General features: G+C 66.7%; 2 protein-coding genes across 20 annotated transcripts in view; one reads left to right on the top strand and one right to left on the bottom strand.

Annotated features, from left to right (window-relative positions):
- Positions 1-638: 638 nt before the first annotated feature.
- On the bottom strand, positions 639-11,517 carry BRAT1 (BRCA1 associated ATM activator 1). Of its 13 annotated transcripts, none has more exons than XR_016225680.1 (14): positions 11,218-11,516; positions 10,784-10,951; positions 7,165-7,319; positions 5,485-5,632; positions 4,839-5,211; positions 4,578-4,697; positions 3,970-4,061; positions 3,765-3,883; positions 3,490-3,676; positions 3,309-3,382; positions 2,844-2,946; positions 2,657-2,735; positions 2,405-2,580; positions 639-2,213 (listed from the first exon to the last, which is right to left on the bottom strand). XR_016225680.1 is itself a non-coding variant. In XM_089320750.1 (14 exons), exons 1-14 carry the CDS (start codon positions 11,414-11,416, stop codon positions 1,521-1,523), a joined length of 2,703 nt encoding a protein of 900 aa, XP_089176876.1. In that variant the 5' UTR covers positions 11,417-11,515; the 3' UTR covers positions 639-1,520. The 13 variants fall into 13 exon arrangements, 10 of the variants coding, with proteins under 10 accessions (XP_089176876.1, XP_089176875.1, XP_089176878.1 ...); XM_089320750.1 differs by having other exon boundaries at positions 2,657-2,755; positions 5,485-5,629; positions 11,218-11,515; XM_089320749.1 differs by having other exon boundaries at positions 2,657-2,755; positions 11,218-11,514.
- A 527-nt stretch (positions 11,518-12,044) lies between these two features.
- The window catches only part of IQCE (IQ motif containing E), a 47,577-nt gene continuing 33,405 nt past the window's right edge, over positions 12,045-26,216 (top strand). For 3 of the 7 annotated variants that reach the window (XM_089320746.1, XM_070064826.2, XM_089320747.1), the window contains exons 1-4: positions 12,045-12,221; positions 22,690-22,737; positions 24,046-24,091; positions 25,518-25,646. In XM_089320746.1, coding sequence (XP_089176872.1) covers positions 12,186-12,221; positions 22,690-22,737; positions 24,046-24,091; positions 25,518-25,646 — 259 coding nt within the window. In that variant the 5' untranslated portion in view covers positions 12,045-12,185. Of the gene's footprint in view, positions 12,222-12,398; positions 12,432-22,689; positions 22,738-24,045; positions 24,092-25,517; positions 25,647-26,216 lie in introns of those variants that run through there. The other 4 variants (XM_089320748.1, XM_070064832.2, XM_070064828.2 and 1 more) reach the window with 3 other exon arrangements.

The raw sequence follows: 26,216 nt of genomic DNA, 5'->3' as shown, positions 1-26,216 counted from the left end.
TGGTGCTACAGGCCCCACACCGCGGCGCCGACGTGGAGCGGTGTCTCCCGGTGATCGGCGCGTCTTCCCTGGGGTTTCTGCCAGCAGGCTGGGCGAGTTCCGTAAGCACGCGTTACATACACTCAACCAGACTCCCAGTCTGCAAATACGTCTGGTGCTCCACGGCCGTGGAAGCTGTCGGGTTTGACGCAGGCCCAGGCTGCTGCTTCCATCTGCCGCCTGATTTTGGTGTCCAACCCAACAGCCATCGCCAGCAATGACGCCAAGCGCTCCCGCCTCTCTCCTCTGGGTTTCCAGCTCCAAGCCCTCGTTCGAAGCCAGGGGAGACCGCTAGAGAGGAAAGCCGTGAGCACGGGCACGTGGAGAGATCACGCCCGAGAAGGCGGGGCTCACCCGGGGGCGCATGGGGGCTGCACTGCCTGCCAGCCCGTCCCTGGGCCGCTGTGAGCCGCACTCGGGTAGAGAGAGCCGCTGGGTAGCCGCCACCCGGCACAGCGGCTCACTCCGCACGCCAGGCACAGAGGTGAAGCTCACGTCCTATCCCACGGCCAGAAGCCGGGAGCCCGTCCCCCAGACTGCTTCTGTCCGACACAGGACCACAGCCAAGCAGGAATGTAAACAAAAGCCTTCCAAACGGGAAAGGAGAAATAAACTCTATTTGCAGATGACATGATCATAGACACAGAAAACCCAACACCTCCAGCAACTCGCTAAGATACCAGGTTCAGCGAAGCTGCCGGATGTGAAACCAACGCCCAGGCATCAGCTCTGTCTCCCTATGCTAACTACAAACTATCCCCAGAAAGGTGAACCATGAAGACAATGTCTTTACAACAGCATTAAAAATAAAGCACTTAGGAATAATCCAACTGGAGGTAGGGGCTGTGCACTGCAAACTGTAGGATACTCATGCAGGGGCCGGCACCGCGGTGTAGTGGGCCTAAGCCTCAGCCTGCAGCATCAGCGACCCATATGGGCGCCGGTTCGAGTCCCGGCTGCTCCTTTTCTGATCCAGCTCCCTGCTAATGGCCTGGGAAAGCAGGAGAAGATGGTCCAGGTGCTTGGGCCCCTGCGCCCACCTGGGAGACATGGATGGAGCTCCTGGCTCCTGGCTTCAGCCTTAGGCCCTGTCCATCCCAGCCGTTGCAGTGATTTGGGAAGGGAACCAGGGGATGGAAGACCTCTCTCTCCCTCTCTGCCTTCCAAATCAATAAGTCTTAAAAAAGAGAACACTCGAAGTGACCCACAGGTTTAACGCAGCCCCTGCTGAAACTCTGATGGGACGTTCACAAACACGGGAGAGAATCCTAAGACGTGGCAGAGCCACGGGAGATTTTGATGCGCCAAATCAAGTCTGAAGCTGGAGCACCCAAGGGCCCGCCGTGGATGCCACGGCACCGGCGTAAACACACAGCGAGCAGGGGGCAGCAGCCAGGGCCCTCAGGCACGTGGTCGGTGACATCAGAAGGCGGCGGTCTCAGGCCTGCCCCTGCAAGGCCCAGCTCAGCAGCGGGCGGTGGTCAGTAGCAGTCGGCCTGGTTCTCCCGCACGCCCGCGGCGGCCAGCATGTCCTGCAGGAGGGACTGGGGACTGCGCTCTACGCGGTCACTGCTCTCGGCCAGCCTGCCCCGAAAGCCCTCCAGGTCCACGGCGTCCAGGACGGCCAGCACGGCCGCGGGCGCCAGCTCCCCCAGTGGCTGGCCCTGCTCGCCAGTCCGCCAGCCCCGCAGGGCAGCCTCCACGGCTGCTGGGTCGGGGCTGCCCCCGGCCTCCTGCAGGCCCCCGCGGCGGGCAAGCTCGGCCCTCAGGGACAGCAGCAGGTCACAGGCCTTCTGGGCCACGGGCCGGTCACAGTCAAGCAAGGCACAGAGCGCGAAGTCCAGGAGCCGCACCCGGCCCAGCGCGTGCAGGGCCGCGGGGAGCGCGCTGGGGGACGAGGCCACGGGCAGGCCCACGGCATAGGGACAGCCGGCGCCGGGCTGCCCCAGCGTCTGCACCAGGAACACCCGTGCCAGCTCCAGACCCTGAGCCCGGACCTCCCAGTCCAGGTCCCGGCTCACCACCTGGAGCACTGTGGCCACGAACTGCTCCGTGTCCTGAGCCACGTCGGCATGGCCAGCCCTCAGCCACTCGGTGAGGACCTGCGTGACGGCCCGCCGCGGGAAGCCCTCCGAGTCCGTGGTCAGGATGTGCAGGAGCTCGCCCAGCAGGCCCTGGTGACAGACGGCACGTGAGGCCGGGCTCCGGTGCCGCGCGCCTGGCCGCACCTCCCAACAACTCGCCCTGGGGCACGAGTCAGATGGCGTAACTGTGCCCACCAGCTGGGGGCGCGAGAGGAACAGCCACCACGGGCCAACCCACCCCTCCCTGCTGGGCTGCAGGGCGAGGACCCAGCATGTCCCACCTGCTGGGCCCCTGGGTGCTGCGGGCTGGTGGAGGCAGGCTGCAGGCCCCAGCCGGACAGCTGTCCCACGGCGGTCACCGCGCTGGCTCGGACGTAGCTCTCGGGGTCTTGGAGGAGCTGCCGGGCGAGCCGGGGCACCTCCGAGGCCAGGAGCGCACGTCTGAAGTCAGCCTGCTCTGGGGTCGGATGGGCCCGGTCAGGTGCAGGAGGGGCAGCCTCCGGCCCAGCCCCGGGCAGCCCGCCCCCACTCACCTGCCCAGCACCTGCTCAGCTGGGTCAGGAACTCCAGGGCCGAGTCCCGCACCTCCCAGCAGGGGCTGCATAGACGCTTCTGCAGCACAGGGAGCAGCTCTGGGCCGGAAGCGGCAGTCAGGGGGGCTCCGCCCTCCCTCCCGCCCCAGCTGGACTCGGCCACCCCCGGAACCAGGGACTCACTGACCTTGGAGGAACAGCAGGGTGTGGGGGCTGAGAGCGCAGCAGCTGGGGGGCTGGGGCGGGCCCGGGAGCCACCTGAGCGTGGCCTGGAAGGCCTTCTTCAGGACCTGGGGCAGGGGCGGGGCCGAGGGGAGGCTGTGGGAGGGCGGAGCCACACTCCCGCCCGAGTGGGAGGGGGACGGAACACTGGGCCCCACCTCTCGGAGCAGAGCCAACTGGAATCTCAAACCTGACCTCCAAGTCTGCGATAAACGACGGGCTGCTCCCACAGGGCAGGCGGGGCCACGCCCCTCCCACTCCGGCCTCACCAGCCCTGGCCCTGGGCCCGAATCCCTAGCAGCCACCAGCCTGGACGGTCCCACAAAGCAGTGACTCCATGGACCCCTGGGGAAGCCCCCTTCCCACAGGCCGGCGGGCGGCGGGCAGTGGTCACCGCCCCGCCCCTCCCCACGCACCCCCCCCCCCGTACCGTGGGGCTGGAGTCGGGGCTCTCCAGGCACTCCAGGAGGGCAGCAAACACCTGCGTCACGGACTCCTGGGGGCCTGGACAGACGGGACCATGGGGCAGGTGTGAACCCACGCCTGGGGACACGGCAAGACCCGGCTCCCAGAGGACCCTGGGCAGAGCGGAGCAGGGGCTAGGGACTCACCCGCCCCCTGCGACAGCGTCCCCAGGAAGTCGAGGGCAGCGCGCTGGACACGCACGCAGCCTGCCAGGGTCCGGCAGAGGCGGCCTCCCAGGCTGGAGGCCGGGGCAGCACCACCTCCGCAGAGCCGCAGCATGGTCACCGCCGCTCCCAGCAGGGCCTCCTGGGGCCAGGGCGAGGGGCGCTGCGGCTGCGGGAGGGAAGAGGGGGCGTCACGGAGGCTGCAGGCCCCATCGGCGTCTGCGCAGTGGGCAGCACAGGGCCTGGGCCACACCTACCAGCGGCTGCAGCTCCTCCAGGAGGGCCAGGGTCTGGCACAGGAGCCCCACACAGGCCGACTTGGAGGACAGCAGCGAGTCCACCGGCACGGAGCTGCCTGGGGCTCCGTCCAGCAGGCCTGGAGGCCAAGGCAAACGTCCCCTTGGGGTGGGCACCTGCTCCCCAGGGTCAGGGCCCAGGGAGGATGCCCCCCGCCCTGCATACCTGCGGCTTCCGGGGCCTGCGCGCTGGCTTTCAGGACACAGGCCAGGGGCTGGAGGAGGACCCCGAAGGCCTGGGTCCTCAGGGTCTGTGGGCTGGGGACAGAGGATGTGGGGTGAGCACCTTCCTCCAAGCCACGGGCGGTGGCCACAGCCCTAGGAGCCCCAGCATGTCTTGGGGAGCTGGGGCCTGGACACCCCAAGAAGCGGTTTCTCTGCCAGCCATGGGGCTGCACAGGACATGGACGCGGCACGGGGAACAGCAGCCTGCGCAGGCCTGCAGGGCGTCCTGGGGGCCTCACGCTCAGGACACGGACCCACCCCTGGAGCCTGGGCCTGGGGCTGGGGGAGCACGGGCACTGGTCCTTCCCCCCGCACCCTGCAGCTCATGGCCCCGGGTACAAGCCCAGTGCTGGGGAGCAGCGCCCCCTTCAGCTCTGGCCGGGCACAGCTGCTGTGTCAGCAATCCTGCCCCTCGACAAGGTGCGCATGCCGCCGCCCGCACGGGGCCCGTGCGGCCTCTGCGCCCCTGGACACCAGCCGCGGCCCCTCAGCCTGGCCTCCTCCCCGCCCACAGGGGCCGCACCCCCAGCCCCCGCCTGCCCCGCCTACCAGTGCTGCAGTTTCAGGAGCCCCAGGGCCAGAGGCCCGGCTTGCAGGGGGCCCAGGCGGCTCAGTGTCCGAGCCGCCATGTCCCACGGGCCGCTGTCCGCCGAACTGAACACCGGGGAACTGCAGGGGACCAGAGGGGAGGAATGAGTGCCCGGCCCCCGTGGCCCCCCACTCCCCCATGCCGGCTGCCGGTGAGACACACCCGGGTGCACCAGCCGCCCACCCCAGCCCCCACGGACGGCCGAGCCCCGGGGACCTGACCGGGCCACGCTGAGCAGGAGATCCACGAGCGAGTGGGCAGCCGGCACGGGCTCTCTCTCCAGCAGACGGGCCACGAGGGGGCTCAGCTGCGCCCACAGGGCCTTGGTCCAGTGGCCGTGACAGCGCCCCAGCGTGGAGGTCAGGACGTTCAGGGCCTGAGTGACCTGTGGGGCGGCCGTGGAACACAGGGACTCCTCCACGTGGCCCACGATCCTCCGGGCGCACGTGGGCCAGGCCCCATCCTGGGGGGCAGGGGGACTCCCGGCTGCGCCCTGCATGGACAAGGCCAGCACGTGTGCCAGGAGCTGACTGGCGGCCGAGGCCACAAACAGGCTGGGGTCTCGCTGCAGGGAGAAGACGGTGTCCAGCACACCTGGGGAGGGGACAGGGCGGGGGCGAGGGTCAGCAGGGGTGGGGGCGAGGCCAGCTTCCGCCCCAGGACAGCAGAGCCCCCACCACCAAACCACCCCGTGCTCGGAGCCCGATTCCCCCCAGAGTGCCAGGCGCTCCCGACCGCCGCCTGTGACCTGCGGAGTCACCCAGCTCCTGTGACACAGCCACGAGGCCACACGCATTCCCCCGCAGGGACCTGTGCCGTCACCGCCACCGCTCGCAGGCACAGGTGCATGGGGGCCGTGGCACTCACCATGGTCGGCCAGGAAGTGCAGGGCGCTAGGGTGCTGCGCCAGGGAGCGCAGGCCCTGGACCCAGCCGCTGCGCACGCTGGGGACGGTCCAGGCGGCTCGGCCGAGGGGCCCGGCCTCCCCGAAGAGCCCGGAGAGCAACTCCCCCTGCTGGGGAGCAGAGAAGGGGTCTGCCTCAGGGACGTCTCTGGGGACACAGGCCGCGGCACAGCGTGGGGTCTCCTGGTGGGGGGCTCTCTGGGGGTTCATTCCCAGCAGGAAACCCTGCAGCTGGGCTTGTGGGTGGTAGGGGGCTTATGGGGAAAAAGACCTGGACTTCAGAGAACGGCGTCGCTCCCGTCCCCTCCTCCCCAGGTCCGCCCCGACCCCGACCCGCACGGGGAGACCGCCGAGCCGCCGTGGGCAGGGCTGCTGGGCAGAGACAACCGTCTAAACGCTACCAGACGCGTGGGCTGATCCACGCTGTGGCAGAAGTGCCCTAGAACATTCTGGAAAGCCTCTCAGCTAGACTCCTAGAGTCTGCCACTGCCGAGTGGGGGGCCGTGTCCCCGCTACCGCCCTCCCTCCAGGGGCCTGCACCCCAGCACCCCACGGCCTGGGGCTGGTGCTGGTGGGAGGGCGGCTGTGTGTGGCTGGGGAGGCTCGGGCCCGCGTCACCCAGCCCACCCGCTGTGCCCACGCGGGGGCCTCCAGCAGTTCTCCCAGCTGCAGGACACAGGCTCCGGGGCATCTCGGCTGAGCGCAGGAACAAAGGGGGCCTGGGGACTCCGGCGAGGGCACAGAGCGGCCCGGCACAGAGAGACACCCTGGTTCTTACTCCACGAGGCCTCCCTCCGAGCCGCAGTACCACCCTGTGCATCTCTCAAAGGCAGGCGGCGGAGACCCGGCATGGACCACAGCACAGCGCTCCAACGGCAGGAGGACAACGCGGCCACACGGGGGCAAGGGGCAGGACGGGGTTGGGGGGCTCACCTGGAGGTACTGGGGCGGGGCAAGGGGCTCACCTGGAGGTACTGGGGCAGGGTTGGGGGGATCACCTGGAGGTACTGGGGCAGGGTTGGGGGGCTCACCTGGAGGTACTGGGGCAGGGTTGGGGGCTCACCTGGAGGTACTGGGGCGGGGCAGGGTTGGGGGGCTCACCTGGAGGTACTGGGGCGGGGCAGGGTTGGGGGGCTCACCTGGAGGTACTGGGGCAGGGCAGGGTTGGGGGGCTCACCTGGAGGTACTGGGGCAGGGTTGGGGGGCTCACCTGGAGGTACTGGGGTGGGGCAGGCTTGGGGGGCTCACCTGGAGGTACTGGGGCGGGGTTGGGGGGCTCACCTGGAGGTACTGGGGCGGGGTGGGGTTGGGGGGCTCACCTGGAGGTACTGGGGCGGGGCGGGGGGCTCACCTGGAGGTACTGGGGCGGGGCGGGGGGCTCACCTGGAGGTACTGGGGTGGGGCAGGGTTGGGGGGCTCACCTGGAGGTACTGGGGTGGGGCAGGGTTGGGGGGCTCACCTGGAGGTACTGGGGCGGGGCGGGGTTGGGGGGCTCACCTGGAGGTACTGGGGCGGGGCAGGGTTGGGGGGCTCACCTGGAGGTACTGGGGTGGGGCAGGGTTGGGGGGCTCACCTGGAGGTACTGGGGTGGGGCAGGGTTGGGGGGCTCACCTGGAAGTACTGGGGCAGGGTTGGGGGCTCACCTGGAGGTACTGGAAGCCGCTCTCCTGAGCACCAAATATCCCCGCGAGGCGGAGGGCAAAGGAGAGGAGCCCGGCAGGGGCGTCCTGGGTGCCCAACACGTGGGACAGCAGCTCCACCAGGCAGGGGTTATGCTGCAGCAGCCGCAGGCTGGACCCTGCAGGGACAGGCAGACCCGGAGACCAGAGGCCGTCAGTGGGGCACCGCACCGCGGTCAGCGTGGGCAGCGCACCGTGCCTCCGGCAGGGTGAGACTCCAAGGCTCTTCAAATTTATTTTTAATTTTTTTCATCTTTTTGTTTTAAAATATTTATTTATTTATTTGAAAGGCAGAGTTAGAGAGAGACAGGGGCAGAGATAGAGAGAGGTGTCTTCCATCTGCTGGTTCACTCCCCAACTGACCACAACAGTCAGAGCTACACCAATCAAAAGCCAGGAGCCAGGAGCTTCCTCTGGGTCTCCCATGCAGGTGCAGGGGCCCAAGGACAAGGGCCACCTTCCACTGCTTTCCCAGGCCACAGCAGAGAGCTGGATCGGAAGCGGAGCAGCCAGGACTCGAACCGGCGCCCAGATGGGATGCCAGCACCGCAGGCAGCAGCTTTACCCGCTAAGCCCCAGCCGCAGTCCCAGCCCCGATTCCGAGTCCTGATCCCGCAGCTTGCAGGGCAGATGTGTGGCCTGGCGCTCAGACGCCTGCGTGCACCAGACGCCCAGCCTCCTGCTAACGCACACCCTGCAGGCAGTGGTGACGGCTCAAGTCACGGCCCCACCGCCCACACGACACCTGGCCCAGCCCCGGCTGCGGAGGGCGTCTGGGGGCACGTCAGCCGATGGCAGCTCCCTCCGCCTCTCAGCTAACTTTCACTTCTTCCTGAAGATCTAGTTCACGTCTTAAGTGCCATACAGCATCCTTACTCAGGACACAGACTTCCTCAGCTTCAAGGCAGCCCCACCACTGAAGGCCAGGGGAGGAGCCAGAAAGGCCCCGGAGGCAGCCCAGCGCAGGAGAGAGGCGAGTAAGCGCTGACCTCAGAGGACCTCCGGAAACAAAGCAGGGGCCGGCGCTGTGGCCTCCTGGGCAAGGCTGCCGCCTGCCGTGCCGGCGTCCCACATGGGCGCCGGCTCGAGTCCCGGCTGCTCCACGTCCGATCCAGCTCTCTGCTGTGGCCTGGGAAAGCAGCGGAAGATGGCCCAAGTGCTTGGGCCCCTGCACCTGCGTGGGAGACTCAGAAGAAGCTCCTGGCTCCTGGCTTTGGCCTGGCACAGCTACACCTATCGCAGCCATCTGGGGAGTGAACCAGTGGATGAAAAATCTGTCTCTCCCTGTCTCTAACTCTGCATCCCGTATCGGGCTCCAGCCCCGGCTCCACTCTCGACGCCAGCTCCCTGCTAACGGGCACCCTGGGAGGCTCAAGGGGTTGGGGCCCTGCCTCCCCCACGGGAGAGCTGGCAGGCAGCCCTGCCTCTGCTCACAGGCCTCTGGGGAGTGAACCGGCAGAGGGGAGCGTCCACCTCTCAAACACTGTAAACGCAGCTTTAAAACTGTAGCCAAGAATCAGGCCTCCGCTGGACAGTTAGACTCCAGGACCCCAGTGCGAGGCAGTGAGATGGGCCAACTCCACCGTGAGTCTCCACTCAACATAAAACACGGGAAAGCCCGTGGTACGCGCCGAGCGTCCGGCGGGCGGAGCGCCTCGGAGGCGGGGCCCACATTCTAAAACTAAGGGGTCCTCTCAAAGCAGTAGCCTGACACTGCAGGAAGCCAATCCCAACGGCAAGCGTGGTGGACCTGGAGCTTTGCCCAGGGCACTCCAGGGCGCGGGGAGGGGCGGGGCTTCTGCGGCAGGCACTGGGTGCCGAGGGGCGGACACCAGCAGGTGCCTGCCTCCACAGCATCCAGCCCCAGCCCCTCCGCCTCTCATCCAGCTTCCCGCCGAAGTGCACCTGGGAGGCGGCAGTGCCGGCTGGGGTACTCGGCCCTGCCGCCCCCGGGGGAGCCACGGACGGCGTCCTGGCCCAGACCTGGTTACGGTGGACATCTGAGGAGTGAACCAGCGGGGGGAAGATGTCTTTCAAATAAAATGAGAATAATTTTTAAAAATGCTCTGCAAATCTATTTATTTTTACAGAGTTAGAGAGAGACCCCGAGATAGAAAGGGAGACCTCCCATCCGCTGGTTCACTCCCAGACGGCTGTGACGGCCAGCACTGGGCCAGGCTGAGGCCAGGAGCTTCCTCCGGGTCTCCCACGCGGGTGCAGGGGCCCGAGCACTTGGGGGCACCTTCTGCTGCTCTCCCAGGCCACCAGCAGGCAGCTGGGCTGGAAGTGGAGCAGCCGGGACGCGACCCGGCGCCCACGTGGGATGCCGGCAGGGCAGCTGGAGGCTGCACCCGCTGTCCACAGTGCCGGCCTGAATGAGAAAAATCTCACAAAGAGATGGACCACGTTAAATACGCGTGTTCTAAGAAAACGAGTCTAGGTACTCAACTGAAAAGCAGGGTGAACAGGGGCAGAGGGCCCAGAGGAGGTGGGAGACACGGAGCAGACAGGCCGAGCACTCGCACCCCTCCCGCGACGGCCGTTCCCTCGCACAGAGCACAGAGCTGCTCAACACCTGCGCACTCCACCGGACAGTGCTCAAGGCGAGGACGGGCTCTTGCTTAAGGAGCCACGGCCTCAGGACGGGAGGCAGCCGCCCCGCCCCACCCCGCCCCTGGTGAGCTCCCTGCAGCACCGGCCACCGCCACCATCACCATCACCAGGCAAACAAATCTGACTCTGTTTTTTCGGTTTGCTCTTGGCGCAAATATGGATAATAATCAAACCTGACTTTTAAAATAATTTTTATTACTTTTCATTTGAAAATCAGAGAGACAGAGATCTTCCATGCACTGGTTCACTCGGCAAATGCCTGCGACGGTCAGGGCTGGGCCAGGCCAAAGCCAGGAACTCACCCGGGCCTCTCGCGCAGCTGGGGGCGGCAGGGTCCCAAGGACTCGAGCCGACACCTGCTGCCTCCCAGGAGGCACCTGGACCAGAAGCGGCGCCGACGGGTCTCAACCCAGGCACCCCGAAAGGGCACGCGGCACCCCAGGAGAGGATGGGCGCCTTAGGCCGGGCACCGCTCCCAGGTCTGATGTCTTAGATCTACGATGCAGTGACAGAACGAGGCCTGGGCGGCCGCCTGTGGGCCAGCATGCCCACCGCCCAGCGTCCACCGCCCACGGCAGCATCGCACGACGGAGGGCTGGGCCGAGTCTCAGCGGCCCCGCGTCCTAGCCAGCTCCCTGCTGACCGCCTGGGAGGCAGCGGACGATGGCCCAGGGACTCAGGTCCCTGCCGCCCCCGGGGAGCCCCAGATGGAGCTCCTGGCTTCAGCCTGGCCCGGCCCTGGCTGAGTGAGGCACCGTCGGAGGAGTGAACCGGAGGATGGAAGACATCCCTCTCTCCCCCTGTCACTCAAATAAATGAAAAGCGTGGCCACGCTCTCCGCACGGCCGGAGTGGAGGCTGCGGTCAGGGCGGAGCTCCCAGCCCACCCCTCCCGGGGGCCCTGCCCTGCCTCCTCCAGGAAGCCCGCGCACTCTGGGCTCCCGACGAGACCAGCGGCGCGGAGCCCTCACCCGTCTCGGTCACCGTCTGAAACCAGTCCAGCAGCTTCTCCAGACAGGTGTCGTCGGCCACCGGCTGCCCGGGGTCCGCCAGGACCGCACAGAGGCCGGGCAGGAGCAGGGCGCACTCGGGGTCCATGGCGAGGCTGGGGGCTCCTGCAAAGGCGAGGTGTGGCCGCACTGCCCCGCCAGGCCCGGCGCGGTCATCTCAGGCTGCAGCCCGGCCTGGGAGGGAGGCGACCCCAGGGATCCAGGGCCTGATGCTGGGGCTGGGTCCCCCCGGGAGTGGGCGCGGGTCTGTGCGACCGGCCGGGGCGCGGGTCCGTCGGCCCCCGGGGCGGCGACTTCCGGGGAGCCCAGAGGCGGCGCGGGCCGCGCTCCCCTGCCCGCCCCCCGACCCCTGACCCCGGCCCGGCCGGGACCCCCGCGCGAAGCGCACGCCTCACCCGCGCGCGTCCCGTCGGTCCGCCGAAAGCCCCGCCCCGCCGCCGGATCCACCCTCTCCGGAGGCCCCGCCCCGGACTTTACCACCTGGCTGGCCCGGAGGGGAGAAGAGACCGAAACTGGCGGGCGTGGGGACCCGCGACTCCACGGAGACCCACTGGGGAGCTTATAATGGCAAAAAGAATTGTGGGTGGGCTTCATATCGAGCTTAGAGGGGCTGGGTACAGGTCTGCGTCAAGGAGGTCTCTCCGAAATGTCACCCCCACCGGGGCGCTCCGTGGTACGTGCCGAGCGTCCGGCGAGCGGAGCGCCTCGGAGGCGGGGCTCCCTGCGGAAGGGGCGGGACTACAGGCGGAAGGGGCGGTTTCAAGTTGTGGGCGGGGCCGCGCTGTTGGAATTCCAGCCACCCGATTGGCTGCCCTGCGTGGGCAGGGGGCTTGTGTTGGGGCAGACCCCGCGCCTACGGGACGGGATTACAAGCAGGACTTCATTTTTCTTTTTCCTAACAGGGACAACGGTGTTACGAAAGAGCTGTGCACATTTTTTTTAACTGTACAAAATATAAGCTTTGGGCCCCCTTTCCCGCGGAGTTTTTGGCGCACTGCCGAGTTTCCGCCGACCCAGCCCCGAGGCGGGCGAAGAGGGGCCGCGCCGTCCAGGCGCGCCCTCTCCGCGCAGGCGCACGGCCGCCCCGGCAGGCGCGCAGGTCTCATCCGGGGCCCCGCGGGTCGGCGGCGCGTTGCCATGGCAGCGGGATCGCGGGCCGACGCCGAGCGCCAACCCCGCGCAGGCGCACAGACCCCCCCGCACTCTGCGCAGGCGCACGGCCGCCCCGACAGGAGCGCAGGTCCCATCCGGGGCCCCGCGGGTCGGCGGCGCGTTGCCATGGCAGCGCGGTCGCGGGCCGCGCGGCCTGCTCGGTGAGCCGGCGGCCGCGGAGCCCTGAGGAGAGCCGGCCAGCGCCGCCGCCATGTCCCTGGACACCATGGACCCGGTCTCGGAGACGGTAAGGGTGGAGCGAGGCCGGCCGGGGCGGCGGCCGCCGGTGAGCGGGGCCGCTATTGTTACCGCACAAGAGGGCGCCTCGGGCCCTCGGACCCCGGCCGCCGCCGGGCCCGCGTCCGCAGCCGCCTCTGAGGACGCGGCTCGCTGAGGACGCCGCCTCCAGGAAGCCTTCCGGGACGCTGCGCCCGCGCCGGCCGAGCGGGCTCGCTGTGTAAGTGCCTCGGGCGGCTGCGCTGGACTCGCCCGGAGCCGAGGATGGACCGCGATGCGAGGGAGGACGCCCCGGGCCCGGGGACCCCGGCCTTGCCCAGCCTGCTCGGAGGCTTCCCGGAGGAGGTGACGCCCGGGCGAGAGGGGTCTGGGGCCCGCGGGGCGGCGCCGGCCTGGTGGGGCCCGGGGACGGGGCCGCAGGGGCGCGGTGTGGCTCCTGCTCGCCCGGGTGCCGCCCTCGCCGTTAGAGGGTCGCTGGTGTAGACGCTCGTGGTGCAGTCGACACGCGGGTCCCTGGGCGTGCTCGCCCCCATCTCCTGCCGTGGGCCGGGGTCGTGGGCGCGAGCACCGGCGCCCCCGGCCCGCACTGGCTGAGCAGGCGCTGCCCTGCGCGCCCTGGCCCCCGCCGGGGCTCGAACCGGCGCCCGTGCGGATGCCGGCCCTGCAGGCCGCGGCCCTCCCCCAGGCTAGACTTTGTCTTTTGAAGATGTATTTGTTTACTCCCCACGTGGCCGCGGTGACCGGGGCTGGGCCGGAGCCGGCTCCGTGGGGGCGCGGGTCAGCCCCTGCCCACGGCGATGGCCCGCTGCAGCTGCGGACCCCTCTCCTGTCTCCCCGGAGTCTCAGCTGTCCCCAGACGCGTAGTGTCCGGGGCCAGGGGGGTGGCGTGAGCTGGGCGGACCCCTGACGCTCCCGCTGCCCAGCTGACTCGAGTCCTCCCCTCGCTCCCGCCCCAGGCCGCCCGGGACCCCAGGCAGCCGGGGACCAGGAGGCTGTGCTGGGCTCACACTCCGGGCCACGGCCACCCGGCCCCCAGGCAGCCCGGGACCCCAGGAGGCTGTGCTGGGCTCACTTGGGCCCCGGCCCCCACCCCCGGCAGCCGGGGACCAGGAGGCTGTGCTGGGCTCACTCGGGCCCCCGCCCCCGGCAGCCCGGGACCAGGAGGCTGTGCTGGGCTCACTCGGGCCCCGCCCCCGGCCCCCAGGCAGCCCGGGACCCCAGGAGGCTGTGCTGGGCTCACTCGGGCCCCCGGCCCCCAGGCAGCCCGGGACCCCAGGAGGCTGTGCTGGGTTCACTCGGGCCCCCGCCCCCGGCCCCCAGGCAGCCCGGGACCCCAGGAGGCTGTGCTGGGCTCACTCGGGCCCCCGCCCCCGGCCCCCAGGCAGCCCGGGACCCCAGGAGGCTGTGCTGGGCTCACTCGGGCCCCCGCCCCCGGCAGCCCGGGACCCCAGGAGGCTGTGCTGGGCTCACTCGGGCCCCCGCCCCCGGCCCCCGGCAGCCCGGGACCAGGAGGCTGTGCTGGGCTCACTCGGGCCCCCGCCCCCGGCCCCCAGGCAGCCCGGGACCCCAGGAGGCTGTGCTGGGCTCACTCGGGCCCCCGCCCCCGGCAGCCCGGGACCCCAGGAGGCTGTGCTGGGCTCACTCGGGCCCCCGCCCCCGGCCCCCGGCAGCCCGGGACCAGGAGGCTGTGCTGGGCTCACTCGGGCCCCGGCTCCCGGCCCCCTGGCAGCCTGGGACCCCAGGAGGCTGTGCTGGGCTCACTCGGGCCGGCCCCCGGTAGCCCGGGACCCCAGGAGGCTGTGCTGGGCTCACTCGGGCCCCGGCTCCCGGGCCCCGGCAGCCTGGGACCCCAGGAGGCTGTGCTGGGCTCACTCGGGCCCCGGCCCCCGGCAGCCCGGGACCAGGAGGCTGTGCTGGGCTCACACTCGGGCCCATGGCCGCCCGCCCCCGGCCCCCAGGCAGCGCCCTCGCGAGCCTCCCTGGAGTTGGCCTTTCCCAGGTCCAGAGATGCCAGGCTGACGACAGCCGTGTGAGGTGGGGGCCCCACACTGCCCGCCCCGTGGGCCCGGTGCTCCCCACCGAGCGCTCGCTGGGATCACACACGTGGGACTCACACGACACTGTGCCTTGTTCTGTTAATCAGCGCACGTGTGTGTGTGTGCGTGTGCCCATGTGTGTACACACAGATGCGGGTACCAGCGTTGTGGCCCAGGGATAGCCCATAGTGTGCCCATGCGTGCATATGTGTTTGTCCATGTGTGCACAGATGCGGGATGAGTGTTGTGGACCAGTGGGTTAAGCCACTACCTGCAACACTGACATCCCATAGTGTGTGTGCGTGTGTGTGTGTGTGTGCCCGTGTGTGTACACACAGATGCGGGATGAGCGTTGTGGACCAGTGGGTTAAGCCACTACCTGCAACACTGACATCCCATAGTGTGCGTGCGTGTGTGTGTGTGTGCCCGTGTGTGTACACACAGATGCGGGATGAGCGTTGTGGCCCAGGGACAGCCCACTGTGTGCATGTGTGTGTGTGCGTGTGTGCCCGTGTACGTGTGTGCAGACGCGGGGACCAGCGTTGTGGCCCAGGGACAGCCCATTGTGTGCACGTGTGTGTGTGTGTGTGTTTGTCCATGTGTGTGCAGATGCGGGGACCAGCGTTGTGGCCCAGGGACAGCCCATTGTGTGCATATGTGTGTGTGTGTGCCTGTGTGCGTGTGCGCAGACGCGGGGACCAGCGTTGTGGCCCAGGGACAGCCCATTGTGTGCATATGTGTGTGTGTGCCCGTGTGCGTGTGCGCAGACGCGGGGACCAGCGTTGTGGCCCAGGGACAGCCCATTGTGTGCATATGTGTGTGTGTGCCCGTGTGCGTGTGCGCAGATGCGGGGACCAGCGTTGTGGCCCAGGGACAGCCCATTGTGTGCACGTGTGTGTGTGTGTGTGCCCGTGTGCGTGTGCGCAGACGCGGGGACCAGCGTTGTGGCCCAGGGACAGCCCATTGTGTGCATGTGTGTGTGTGTGTGTGTGTGCCCGTGCGCGCAGACGCGGGGACCAGCGTTGTGGCCCAGGGACAGCCCATTGTGTGCATATGTGTGTGTGTGCCCGTGTGCGTGTGCGCAGATGCGGGGACCAGCGTTGTGGCCCAGGGACAGCCCATTGTGTGCACGTGTGTGTGTGTGTGTGCCCGTGTGCGTGTGCGCAGACACGGGGACCAGCGTTGTGGCCCAGGGACAGCCCATTGTATGCGTGTGTGTGTGTGTGTGTCCGTGTACGTGTGCGCAGACGCGGGGACCAGCTTTGTGGCCCAGGGACAGCCCATTGTGTGCATGTGTGTGTGTGCGTGTGTGCCCGTGGGCGTGCGCAGATGCGTGGACTAGCGTTATGGCCCAGGGACAGACCATTGTGTGCATGTGTATGTGCATGTGTGTGCTTGTGTGCGTGTGTGCAGATGCGGGGACCAGCGTTGTGGCCCAGGGACAGCCCATTATGTGTGTGTGTGTGTGTGTATGTGTGCGTGTGCCCGTGTGCATGCGCGCCCACGCGGGGACCAGCGTTGTGGCCCAGGGACAGCCCATTGTGTGCATATGTGTGTGTGTGTGCCTGTGTGCGTGTGTGCAGACGCGGGGACCAGCGTTGTGGCCCAGGGACAGCCCATTGTGTGCATGTGTGTGTGTGCCCGTGTGCATGCGTACAGACGGGACCAGCGTTGTGACCCAGGGACAGCCCATTGTGTGTGTGTGTGTGTGTGCGTGCCCGTGGGCGTGTGCGCAGACGCGGGGACGAGCGGTGTGGCCCAGGGACAGCCCATTGTGTGTGTGTGTGTGCGTGCGTGCCCGTGGGCGTGTGCGCAGACGCGGGGACGAGCGGTGTGGCCGTGGCAGTGCAGAGGAGCAGTCACCAGGGAGCCCCGGCTGCTCACTCCTTCCGGCTCCCCGCCAAGGCGCCCGGCCCCTGCCGTCCACGCCGGACACCGATGCAGTTCCAGGCCCTGGACACTGCGGGCACTCAGGGCGTGAGCCAGGGATGGACGATCTCTCCCGGGCTCTCTGGACTCTGCCTTTCCGATAAATAAATGAACATTAAGGAGAGAAACCTGGTGGGGGAATCTGTGTCCTTGGACAGCCGGGGACGCCATAGCTCAGAGGGCGGGACCAGCCTCTCAGCGCGGGGCGGCCAAGGGGCTGCCCCGGGTCCCAGGAGCCCCTGGCACTCACTCCACGGGGATGCCGCGTTTTCTCGGGCGGAGCCTGAGGGCTGCAGGCTGTGTCAGCCTGTGCTGGGCTGGAGGACAGCGAGGCTCAGAGGGGCGGGGCCGGCGGGACGGATGCCGGCGGTGGTGCGCCGCCCACCTCGCCCACCTGTGTTCCTCACAGACACCTCGCGCAGGGTGACCTGGTCTCTCTAGCTGCCGCGTGCGGTTAGAACCCAACAGTGCCCCCTGGTGATGACATCAGGATCTCCAGGGACCAGTTAGACGGAGCAGTGTGTGTGTGTGTGTGGAACGCCCGCAGCCTGGGCCATGTGTGCGTGTGTGTGGAACGCCCCACGGCCTGGGCTGTGTGTGTGTGTGTGTGGAACGGCCATGGCCTGGGCCGTGTGTGTGTGTGTGTGTGGAACACCCACGGCCTGGGCCGTGTGTGTGTGTGTGTGTGTGGAACACCCACGGCCTGGGCCGTGTGTGTGTGTGTGTGTGTGTGTGGAACGCCCCACGGCCTGGGCTGTGTGTGTGTGTGTGTAACGCCCGCGGCCTGGGCCATGTGTGTGTGTGTGTGTGTGTGGAACGCCCCGCAGCCTGGGCCGTGTGTATGTATGTGTGTGTGTGTGTGGAACGCCCGCGGCCTGGGCTGTGTGTATGTATGTGTGTGTGTGTGGAACGCCCCGTGGCCTGGGCCGTGTGTGTGTGTGTGTGTGTGTGTGGAACGCCCCGCGGCCTGGGCCGTGTGTGTGTGTGGAACGCCCCACGGCCTGGGCCGTGTGTGTGTGTGTGTGTGTGTGTGTGTGGAATGCCTCGCGGCCTGGGCCGTGTGTGTGTGTGTGTGTGTGTGTGGAACGCCCACGGCCTGGCCCGTGTGTGCGTGTGTGTGTGTGTGGAACGCCCGCGGCCTGGGCCGTGTGTGTCTGTGTGGGGAACGCCCGCGGCCTGGGCCGTGTGTGTGTGTGTGTGTGTGTGTGGAATGCCCGCGGCCTGTGCCGTGTGTGTGTGTGTGTGTGTGTGGAACGCCCGCGGCCTGGGCCGTGTGTATGTATATGTGTGTGTGGAATGCCCGCGGCCTGGGCCGTGTGTGTGTGTGTGTGTGTGTGTGTGGAACGCCCCACGGCCTGGGCCGTGTGTGTGTGTGTGTGTGTGGAATGCCCGCAGCCTGAACCGTGTGTGTGTGTGTGTGTGTGTGTGTGTGGAACGTCCCACGGCCTGGGCCGTGTGTGTGTGTGTGTGTGTGGAACGCCCGCGGCCTGGGCCATGTGTGTGTGTGTGGAACGCTCGTGGCCTGGGCCGTGTATGTGTGTGTGTGTGTGTGTGTGTGTGGAATGCCCGCAGCCTGGGCCGTGTGTGTGTGTGTGTGTGGAACGCTCGTGGCCTGGGCCGTGTATGTGTGTGTGTGTGTGTGTGGAACGCCCGCAGCCTGGGCCGCGTGTGTGTGTGTGTGTGGAACGCCCGCTGCCTGTGCCGTGTGTGTGTGTGTGTGGAATGCCCCGCCGCCTGGGCTGTGTGTGTGTGTGTGTGTGGAACGCCCGCGGCCTGGGCCGTGTGTGTGTGTGTGTGTGTGGAACGCCCGCGGCCTGGGCCGTGTGTATGTATATGTGTGTGTGTGGAATGCCCACGGCCTGGGCCGTGTGTGTGTGTGTGTGTGTGTGTGGAACGCCCCACGGCCTGGGCCGTGTGTGTGTGTGTGTGGAACGTCCCACGGCCTGGGCCGTGTGTGTGTGTGTGTGGAACGTCCCACGGCCTGGGCCGTGTGTGTGTGTGTGTGTGTGTGTGGAATGCCCACAGCCTGGGCCGTGTGTGTGTGTGTGTGTGGAACGCCCGCGGCTTGGGCCGTGTGTGTGTGTGTGTGGAACGTCCCACGGCCTGGGCCGTGTGTGTGTGTGTGTGGAACGTCCCACGGCCTGGGCCGTGTGTGTGTGTGTGTGTGTGTGTGGAATGCCCACAGCCTGGGCCGTGTGTGTGTGTGTGTGTGTGGAACGCCCGCGGCTTGGGCCGTGTGTGTGTGTGTGTGGAACGTCCCACGGCCTGGGCCGTGTGTGTGTGTGTGTGTGGAACGCCTGCGGCCTGGGCCGTGTGTGTGTGTGTGTGGAACGCCCATGGCCTGGGCCGTGTGTATGTATATGTGTGTGTGTGGAATGCCCGCGGCCTGGGCCGTGTGTGTGTTCGTGTGTGTGTGTGGAACGCCCGCGGCCTGGGCCGTGTGTGTGTGTGTGTGTGTGTGGAACGCCCGCAGCCTGGGCCGCGTGTGTGTGTGTGTGTGGAACGCCCGCTGCCTGTGCCGTGTGTGTGTGTGTGTGTGTGTGTGGAACGCCCCGCCGCCTGGGCCGTGTGTGTGTGTGTGTGTGTGGAACGCCCGCGGCCTGGGCCGTGTGTGTGTGTGTGTGTGTGTGGAACGCCCGCGGCCTGGGCCGTGTGTGTGTGTGTGTGGAACGCCCCGCAGCCTGGGCCGTGTGTGTGTGTGTGTGTGTGTGTGGAATGCCCGCGGCCTGGGCCGTGTGTGTGTGTGTGTGTGTGGAACGTCCCGCAGCCTGGGCCGTGTGTGTGTGTGTGGAATGCCCCACGGCCTGGGCCGTGTGTGTGTGTGTGTGTGGAACGTCCCACGGCCCGGGCCGTGTGTGTGTGTGTGTGTGTGTGTGGAACGTCCCACGGCCTGGGCCGTGTATGTGTGTGTGTGTGTGTGTGGAACGCCCGTGGCCTGGCCCGTGTGTGTTTGTGTGTGTGGAACGCCCGCGGCCTGGCCCGTGTGTGTGTGTGTGTGTGTGGAACGCCCACGGCCTGGGCCGTGTGTGTGTGTGGAACGCTTGTGGCCTGGGCCGTGTGTGTGTGTGTGTGTGTGTGTGTGGAACGCCCCGCAGCCTGGGCCGTGTGTGTGTGTGTGTGTGGAACGCCCGCTGCCTGGGCCGTGTGTGTGTGTGTGTGTGTGTGTGTGGAACGCCTGCAGCCTGGCCCGTGTGTGTGTGTGTGTGTGTGTGTGGAACACCCACGGCCTGGGCCATGTGTGTGTGTGTGGAACGCCCGCAGCCTGGGCCGTGTATGTGTGTGTGTGTGTGTGTGTGTGTGGAACACCCACGGCCTGGGCCATGTGTGTGTGTGTGGAACGCCCGCAGCCTGGGCCGTGTATGTGTGTGTGTGTGTGTGTGTGTGTGGAACGCCCGCAGCCTGGGCCGTGTGTGTGTGTGTGTGTGTGTGTGGAATGCCCGCGGCCTGGGCCGTGTGTGTGTGTGTGTGTGTGGAACGTCCCGCAGCCTGGGCCGTGTGTGTGTGTGTGGAATGCCCCACGGCCTGGGCCGTGTGTGTGTGTGTGTGTGGAACGTCCCACGGCCCGGGCCGTGTGTGTGTGTGTGTGTGTGTGTGGAACGTCCCACGGCCTGGGCCGTGTATGTGTGTGTGTGTGTGTGTGGAACGCCCGTGGCCTGGCCCGTGTGTGTTTGTGTGTGTGGAACGCCCGCGGCCTGGCCCGTGTGTGTGTGTGTGTGTGTGGAACGCCCACGGCCTGGGCCGTGTGTGTGTGTGGAACGCTTGTGGCCTGGGCCGTGTGTGTGTGTGTGTGTGTGTGTGTGTGGAACGCCCCGCAGCCTGGGCCGTGTGTGTGTGTGTGTGTGGAACGCCCGCTGCCTGGGCCGTGTGTGTGTGTGTGTGTGTGTGTGTGGAACGCCTGCAGCCTGGCCCGTGTGTGTGTGTGTGTGTGTGTGTGGGACACCCACGGCCTGGGCCATGTGTGTGTGTGTGGAACGCCCGCAGCCTGGGCCGTGTATGTGTGTGTGTGTGTGTGTGTGTGTGGAACGCCCGCAGCCTGGGCCGTGTGTGTGTGTGTGTGTGTGTGTGGAACGCCCGCAGCCTGGGCCGTGTGTGTGTGTGTGTGTGGAACGCCCACAGCCTGGGCCGTGTGTGTGTGTGTGTGTGGAACGTCCCACGGCCTGGGCTGTGTATGTGTGTGTGTGTGTGTGGAACGCCCGCTGCCTATTCCGTGTGTGTGTGTGTGTGTGTGTGTGTGTGGAACGCCCGCAGCCTGGACCGTGTGTGTGTGTGTGTGTGTTTGTGTGTGTGGAACGCCCACAGCCTGGGCCGTCGGAGGTGCGCAGGCCGGGGCCCTGTGGTCACAGCTGTGCCTGGCCCCCGTGCAGCGTGCCCTGCTTTAGTGTGTGACTTTTATGAAATTGGAGGCAGAGACAGACCTTCCATCCGCTGACTCACGCCCAAAGCCGGGAGCCTGGAACTCCATGCGCACGTTCCACGCGGAAGTCAGGGCCGCAAGCGCTTGAGCCGTCACCTGCCGCCTCCCACCTGCTGCGGCCTGGGAAAGCCGTAGAGGATGCCCAAGGCCGTGGGCCCCTGCACCTGCGTGGGAGACCGGGAAGAAGCTCCTGGCTCCTAGCTTCCGTTGCGGCCATCTGGGGAGTGACCCAGCGGATGGAGGACCTCTCTCTGTTTCTGCCTTTCCAAATAAATAATCTTAAAAAAAGTGGATCTGGGACTCAGACCCGGGCACTCTGAGGTGGGAAGGTGTCCAAATGGTGTCTTAACCCCTGCCCCAAGGGCCCCCCAAGCCATGGGTTTGTTCTTTTTTTTTTTTTTTTTTTTTTTAAAAGATTTATTTATCGCCGGCGCCGCTGCTCACTAGGCTAATCCTCCGCCTGGCAGCGCCGGCACACCGGGTTCTAGTCCCGGTTGGGGCGCCGGATTCTGTCCCGGTTGCCCCTCTTCCAGGCCAGCTCTCTGCTGTGGCCAGGGAGTGCAGTGGAGGATGACCCAGGTGCTTGGGCCCTGCACCCCATGGGAGACCAGGACAAGCTCCTGGCTCCTGCCATCGATCAGCACGGTGCGCAGGCCGCAGTGGCCATTGGAGGGTGAACCAATGGCAAAGGAAGACCTTTCTCTCTGTCTCTCTCTCTCACTGTCCACTCTGCCTGTCAAAAAAAAAAAAAAAAGATTTATTTATTTACTTGAAAGAGTTAGAGAGAGAAGGCGAGGCAGAGGCAGAGAGAAGCAGAGAGAGGGAGGGAGAGAGGTCTTCCATCTCCTGGCTGACTCCTCAATCGGCCACAATGGCCAGAGCGGCGCCGATCCGAAGCCAGGAGCCAGGAGCTTCTTCCGGGTCTCCCACGTGGGTGCAGGGGCCCAAGGACTTGGGCCATCCTCCACTGCACTCCCGGGCCACAGCAGAGAGCTGGATGGGAAGTGGAGCAGCCGGGGCTCGAACTGGCGCCCATATGGGATGCCGCACTGCAGGTGGCGGCTTTGCCTGCTGCGCTGGCCCCAGTTTTTTTCTGTTTAAAAAATCTTTATTGGGGTCAGCATTGTGGTGCAGTGGGTAAGGCCACCCCAATGCCGGCCTCCTGTATGGGCGCCAGTTTGAGTCCCAGCTGCGCAGCCAGCGCCCGCCCCAGCTCCCTGCTGACGGCCTGGGAGCACAGCGGAGGACGGCCGAGTCCTTGCGCCCCGCGCTTACGTGGGAGACGTGGGAGAAGCTCCTGGCTTCCTCTGGCCCCACCCTGGCCACGGAGGCCATCTGGGGAGAACCTTCCTCTGTCTCACCCTCTCTGTCAATAAGTAAGGAAAATAAGTCTTTAAAAGTATGGATTTATTTGAAGGCAGAGTGACGGGTGGGGGCAGGTTTCCCACCCACTCCAGGCGCCTGGAGCCTGGCTGGTGGGGGCCTGCGCGTCTGGGCCACGCTGCCCTGTCTGCTCGGGCAGCAGCGGAAAGTGGGTCAGCAGGGCAGCCGGGACGCGGTGGCGGGGTCCCAAGCTGAGCTTTCCTGCTCAGACTGCAGACAGCTAGCGGGACTGCTGCCGCGTGTGGCGCTCACCTGCTGGGAACGGCACGTGTGCTCCGCAGATGCCGGGTCCCGGGAGGCGCTGTCGGGCAGCTCCGTGGCGCTCTCAGGGATCTGGAACATTGGCTTGCTTGCCTTCGGGGCGGTGACGCTGAGTGCGTGGACACAGACACCCCGTGAGAGGCCCGTTCCCCCAGGCGCCGTGTCCTGCCGTCGGTCACCGGGGTCAGGCGGCGGCGGCCTCCCCAACACGGGTGTCCTCTCGTCTCCCACGCGCTGCCTTGTTCTCTAGAGGAGGCTCTGCGGGGGGGGGGGGGGGGGAGGAGAGGGGAGAGAGAGGGAGGGGGGAGAGGGAGAGAGTCAGTCCTCAGAGGATGCAGCGTGGCACGCGCACAGCCCCCCGCCGCGCGCCCGGAGCAGCTCAGATGCTCCCGGCCGTCCGGTCGCGTTGGGCCACGGGCACGGGGCCGGCAGTGACGCGTGGCCTCTGCTTGCAGGGAGACGACACTCAGTCTGCAGCCACCTTTGACTCTGACTCGGAGACGGTGAGTGTGCCGGTGCCCAGCCGGGGCCGCCTCCTCCACAGTTCTAACTTCATCCGACACCAAGGCTGAGCGGCACTGACTGTGGCAGACCAGGTGGCTCCTGTGCCACGTGCGGGGTCACAGCCGGAGCCTGTCACCCACGCCCTCCTCCAGCCCTGAGCCGGGTGGGGACGCCGAGAGGCTGGGGGAGGCAGCGGGAAGGACGGGGGGACACGTGGCCCTGGCAGCCAGGTCCCTGCAGTGTGTGTGGGGGGGGACACGTGACCCTGGGAGCCAGGTCCCTGCAGTGCGGGGAGGGGGGCACGTGACCCTGGGAGCCAGGTCCCTGCAGTGGAGGGGGGGGACACGTGACCCTGGGAGCCAGGTCCCTGCAGTGGTAGGAGGGGGGACATGACCCTGGGAGCCAGGTCCCTGCAGTTGGGGGGGGACACTTGACCCTGGGAGCCAGGTCCCTGCAGGGGAGGGGGGGGACACGTGACCCTGGGAGCCAGGTCCCTGCAGTAGGGGGGGAACACGTGACCCTGGGAGCCAGGTCCCTGCAGGGGAGGGGGGGGACACGTGACCCTGGGAGCCAGGTCCCTGCAGTAGGGGGGACACTTGGCCCTGGGAGCCGGGTCCCTGCAGTGCGGGGCCCAGCCTGGAGGGGCAGGGAGCAGAGGTGGCCAGGCTCAGCGGCCACACCAGTGTTTCTGACACCAGCAAATCGGGCAGCCATGGGTCCCCGTCTCCATCGAGGGCCCTGTGTCTGCAGGGTTCGGGATTCTCCCTGGACGTGGCCCAGGCTACTCCCTGGAGGAGTGGCTGTCCAAAGCAAGCCCAGATAAGGTGCCTTGTGCTAGGAGCATGGGGTCATTGTTGGGCTAGAGGACAGCGAGGGAGACCGGCCCCGACACCATCCCCCTCGGCGTCTGGAAGCCAGGAGCGAGTGCGTCCTGTCGCCAGGCCACAGAGCCAGGAAGTAGTGGAACCCAGTGCGTGCCAGCGGTGCCTGACGCAGGAGTCGGCCCTTGGGCAGCGCCCTCCGTGGGTTTGCAGTTGACTTAGAAGGCTGTCGTCCTGCCACATCGCCCGTGGGGACAGACACACCAGGGCTGGGTGCTGGCCGTGAGCACCGCATGTGTGGGGGGTGAGCCTCTTCCCTCTGCGTGCTCAGAGCCCTGAGCCCTGGGTTTTCCATGACATTGTGTCTGTCCTGAGGGTGCTTGCAGCCCTGAGCGGCCTGTCTCCTGGCGTCCCTCCTGGGCCTTGGGCCCATGCTGCCAGTGTCCCTCGGTGCCGCGGCCTCACCGCGTTTCTCCTTTGTTTCAGAAAGCTAAAAGGAAAAGTGTTCACAGACCTCCACCCACCTCGCCCAGTAAGTATGGCCAGCTCTCCTCCCTCCCCTCGCTCACTTCCGCAGCTTGACCCGGAGCTGGGTTTTAGACACCGCCCTTCCCAGCGTCCTGGGAAACCACACAGGACCCGTCCTCTGTCCTCGGGGTGTTGGGCCTTGGGCACACCTGCTGTGTCCCAGAGCACAGGGGCTCCCAGCAGCCGGTGCTTCCTACTTCCACCAGGTGCGCACGCTGGCACAGGAGAGGGGTGGTTGTCTGGGTCACAGCACAGCAGGATAGGCGCCCGGTGCGCACGCTGCCACAGGAGAGGGGTGGTTGTCCGGGTCACAGCAGGACAGGCGCCACTTCGGGTGTGCACGCTGCCACAGGAGAGGGGTGGTTGTCCGTGTCACAGCAGGACAGGCGCCACTTCGGGTGCGTGCACCCTGCATCAGTGCCTCAGCTCAAGTCTTGCCTCTGCTTCCAGCCCGGCTCCTGCCAGTGTGCGTCCTGGGAGGCAGCAGACGGTTGCTCAAGAACTTGGGGCCCTGCCCCTCAGGGGAGATCCAGGTGCAGTTCCTGGCTCCTGGCTTTGACCTGGCCCAGCCTAGTTGTTGTGGGCATTTGGGGAGTGAACCAGTGGATAGAAAGCCTCTCTCTTTCAAATAATTGTTTAAAAAATCAACTTTTTAAAAAGAATGTTTAATGCGGCGCCACGGCTCACTAGGCTAATCCTCCGCCTGCGGCGCCTGCATCCCGGGTTCTAGTCCCGGTCGGGGCGCCGGATTCTGTCCCGGTTGCCCCTCTTCCAGGCCAGCTCTCTGCTGTGGCCAGGGAGTGCAGTGGAGGATGGCCCAAGTGCTTGGGCCCTGCACCCCATGGGAGACCAGGAGAAGCACCTGGTTCCTGGGTTTGGATCAGCGCGATGCACCGGCTGCAGCAGCCATTGGAGGGGGAACCAACGGAAGGAAGACCTTTCTCTCTGTCTCTCTCGCTCACTGTCCACTCTGCCTGTCAAAAAAGAAAAAAAAAGAATGTTTAATGAGAGCCTTTGTTTTTGCATAAATCTGTTATATTTTACTTAAAGTGAAGTCCCAGACAGAGAAGAATTTTAAAATATTTTCTTCATCTTGATGAGAACATCAAGAATGTCCTAGAAAAGGGGCCGGCGCTGTGGCAGAGCAGGTTAAGCCACCACCTGCAGTGCCGGCATCCATATGGGCGCCGGTTCGAGCCCGGCTGCTCCACTTCCGATCCAGCTCTCTGCTGTGGCCTGGGAAAGCAGTGGAAGATGGCCCAAGTGCTTGGGCCCTGCACCCGTGTGGGAGACCTGGAGGAAGCTCCTGGCTGCTGGCTTCATGAGGCCTGCCGGGATGGCTGGCAGAGCGGCCACGCGCTGGGGCATGTGGTGTGGAGTGTGGTGGGCAGGGCTGCCGTTCACCCCTGAAACCACACTTGGCTTCGCAGAGTCACCCTATTGCTCTAAGCCGAGGAAGGTGACGTCCTGGAGGTCTCTCAAGACAGCGGGGAGCATGCCTCTGAGCAGCAGGACGTCCCTGTCGCCACAGAAGCTCTGGCTGGGCTCGGCCAAGCAAGGTACGAGCTGGCCCTGCCCGCCCCACAGAGGCCATGGGGAGGTGGGGGCGCTGAGCCAGGGTGCCTGCTGGCCCTGCCTGCCCCACAGAGGCCGGGGGAGGTGGGGGTGCCAAGCCAGGATGCGTCGTGTCATGTGTCCGACTTACTGTCATGGTCTTCTCGCGTCCCGGTGTGTTTTGTCCACTCTCTGTGTGGCGTCAGTGGCCTGTGGCGTCAGTGGCCTGTGGCGGTCCCGCTCCACAGGCAGTGGTCTGCTGGCACTGGCTCCCACTGGCCTGTGAGAGCCGCAGGTCCACCTGTAGCGTTTGGGAGCTGGTCCGCACTGTGCTGGCAGCTCTGAAGTGGCCATGGTGGGACGTCTGCACACCGCTCACTGCTGGTGCGCCCCTTCAACCAGGAAGGTTGACCAGGGACCCTTGCACTGAGTCTTCTGGTCTGTCGTATTAAACCCATGCACATTCAACCCACGAAGTCTGACCCAGCCCCTGGAATCAGACCTCGCCTGGGAGCGCGCGTGGACCCACCCCCCGAGCAGCCCCCTCCCCGGTCGCCTGAGTGAAGCTGTAGGAG

This window comes from Oryctolagus cuniculus, chromosome 19 (assembly GCF_051225735.1).
Source record: "Oryctolagus cuniculus isolate XC-2025 breed Fujian yellow rabbit chromosome 19, ASM5122573v1, whole genome shotgun sequence".
Classification (NCBI taxonomy): domain Eukaryota; kingdom Metazoa; phylum Chordata; class Mammalia; order Lagomorpha; family Leporidae; genus Oryctolagus; species Oryctolagus cuniculus.
This window is presented reverse-complemented; position numbering and strand designations above follow the sequence as displayed.

What these genes read in the sequence shown, in the direction of transcription:
- BRAT1 (XM_089320749.1), bottom strand. Translation starts at nt 11,416, where the DNA reads ATGAAGCCCACCCACAATTCTTTTTGCCATTATAAGCTCCCCAGTGGG. An exon ending in GCACTTCCTGGCCGACCATG is followed by an intron (nt 5,212 to 5,484) that starts GTGAGTGCCACG and finishes TCCCCTCCCCAG; the next exon opens with GTGTGCTGGACACCGTCTTC. An exon ending in GCAGGCCCCGGAAGCCGCAG is followed by an intron (nt 3,884 to 3,969) that starts GTATGCAGGGCG and finishes CTTGGCCTCCAG; the next exon opens with GCCTGCTGGACGGAGCCCCA.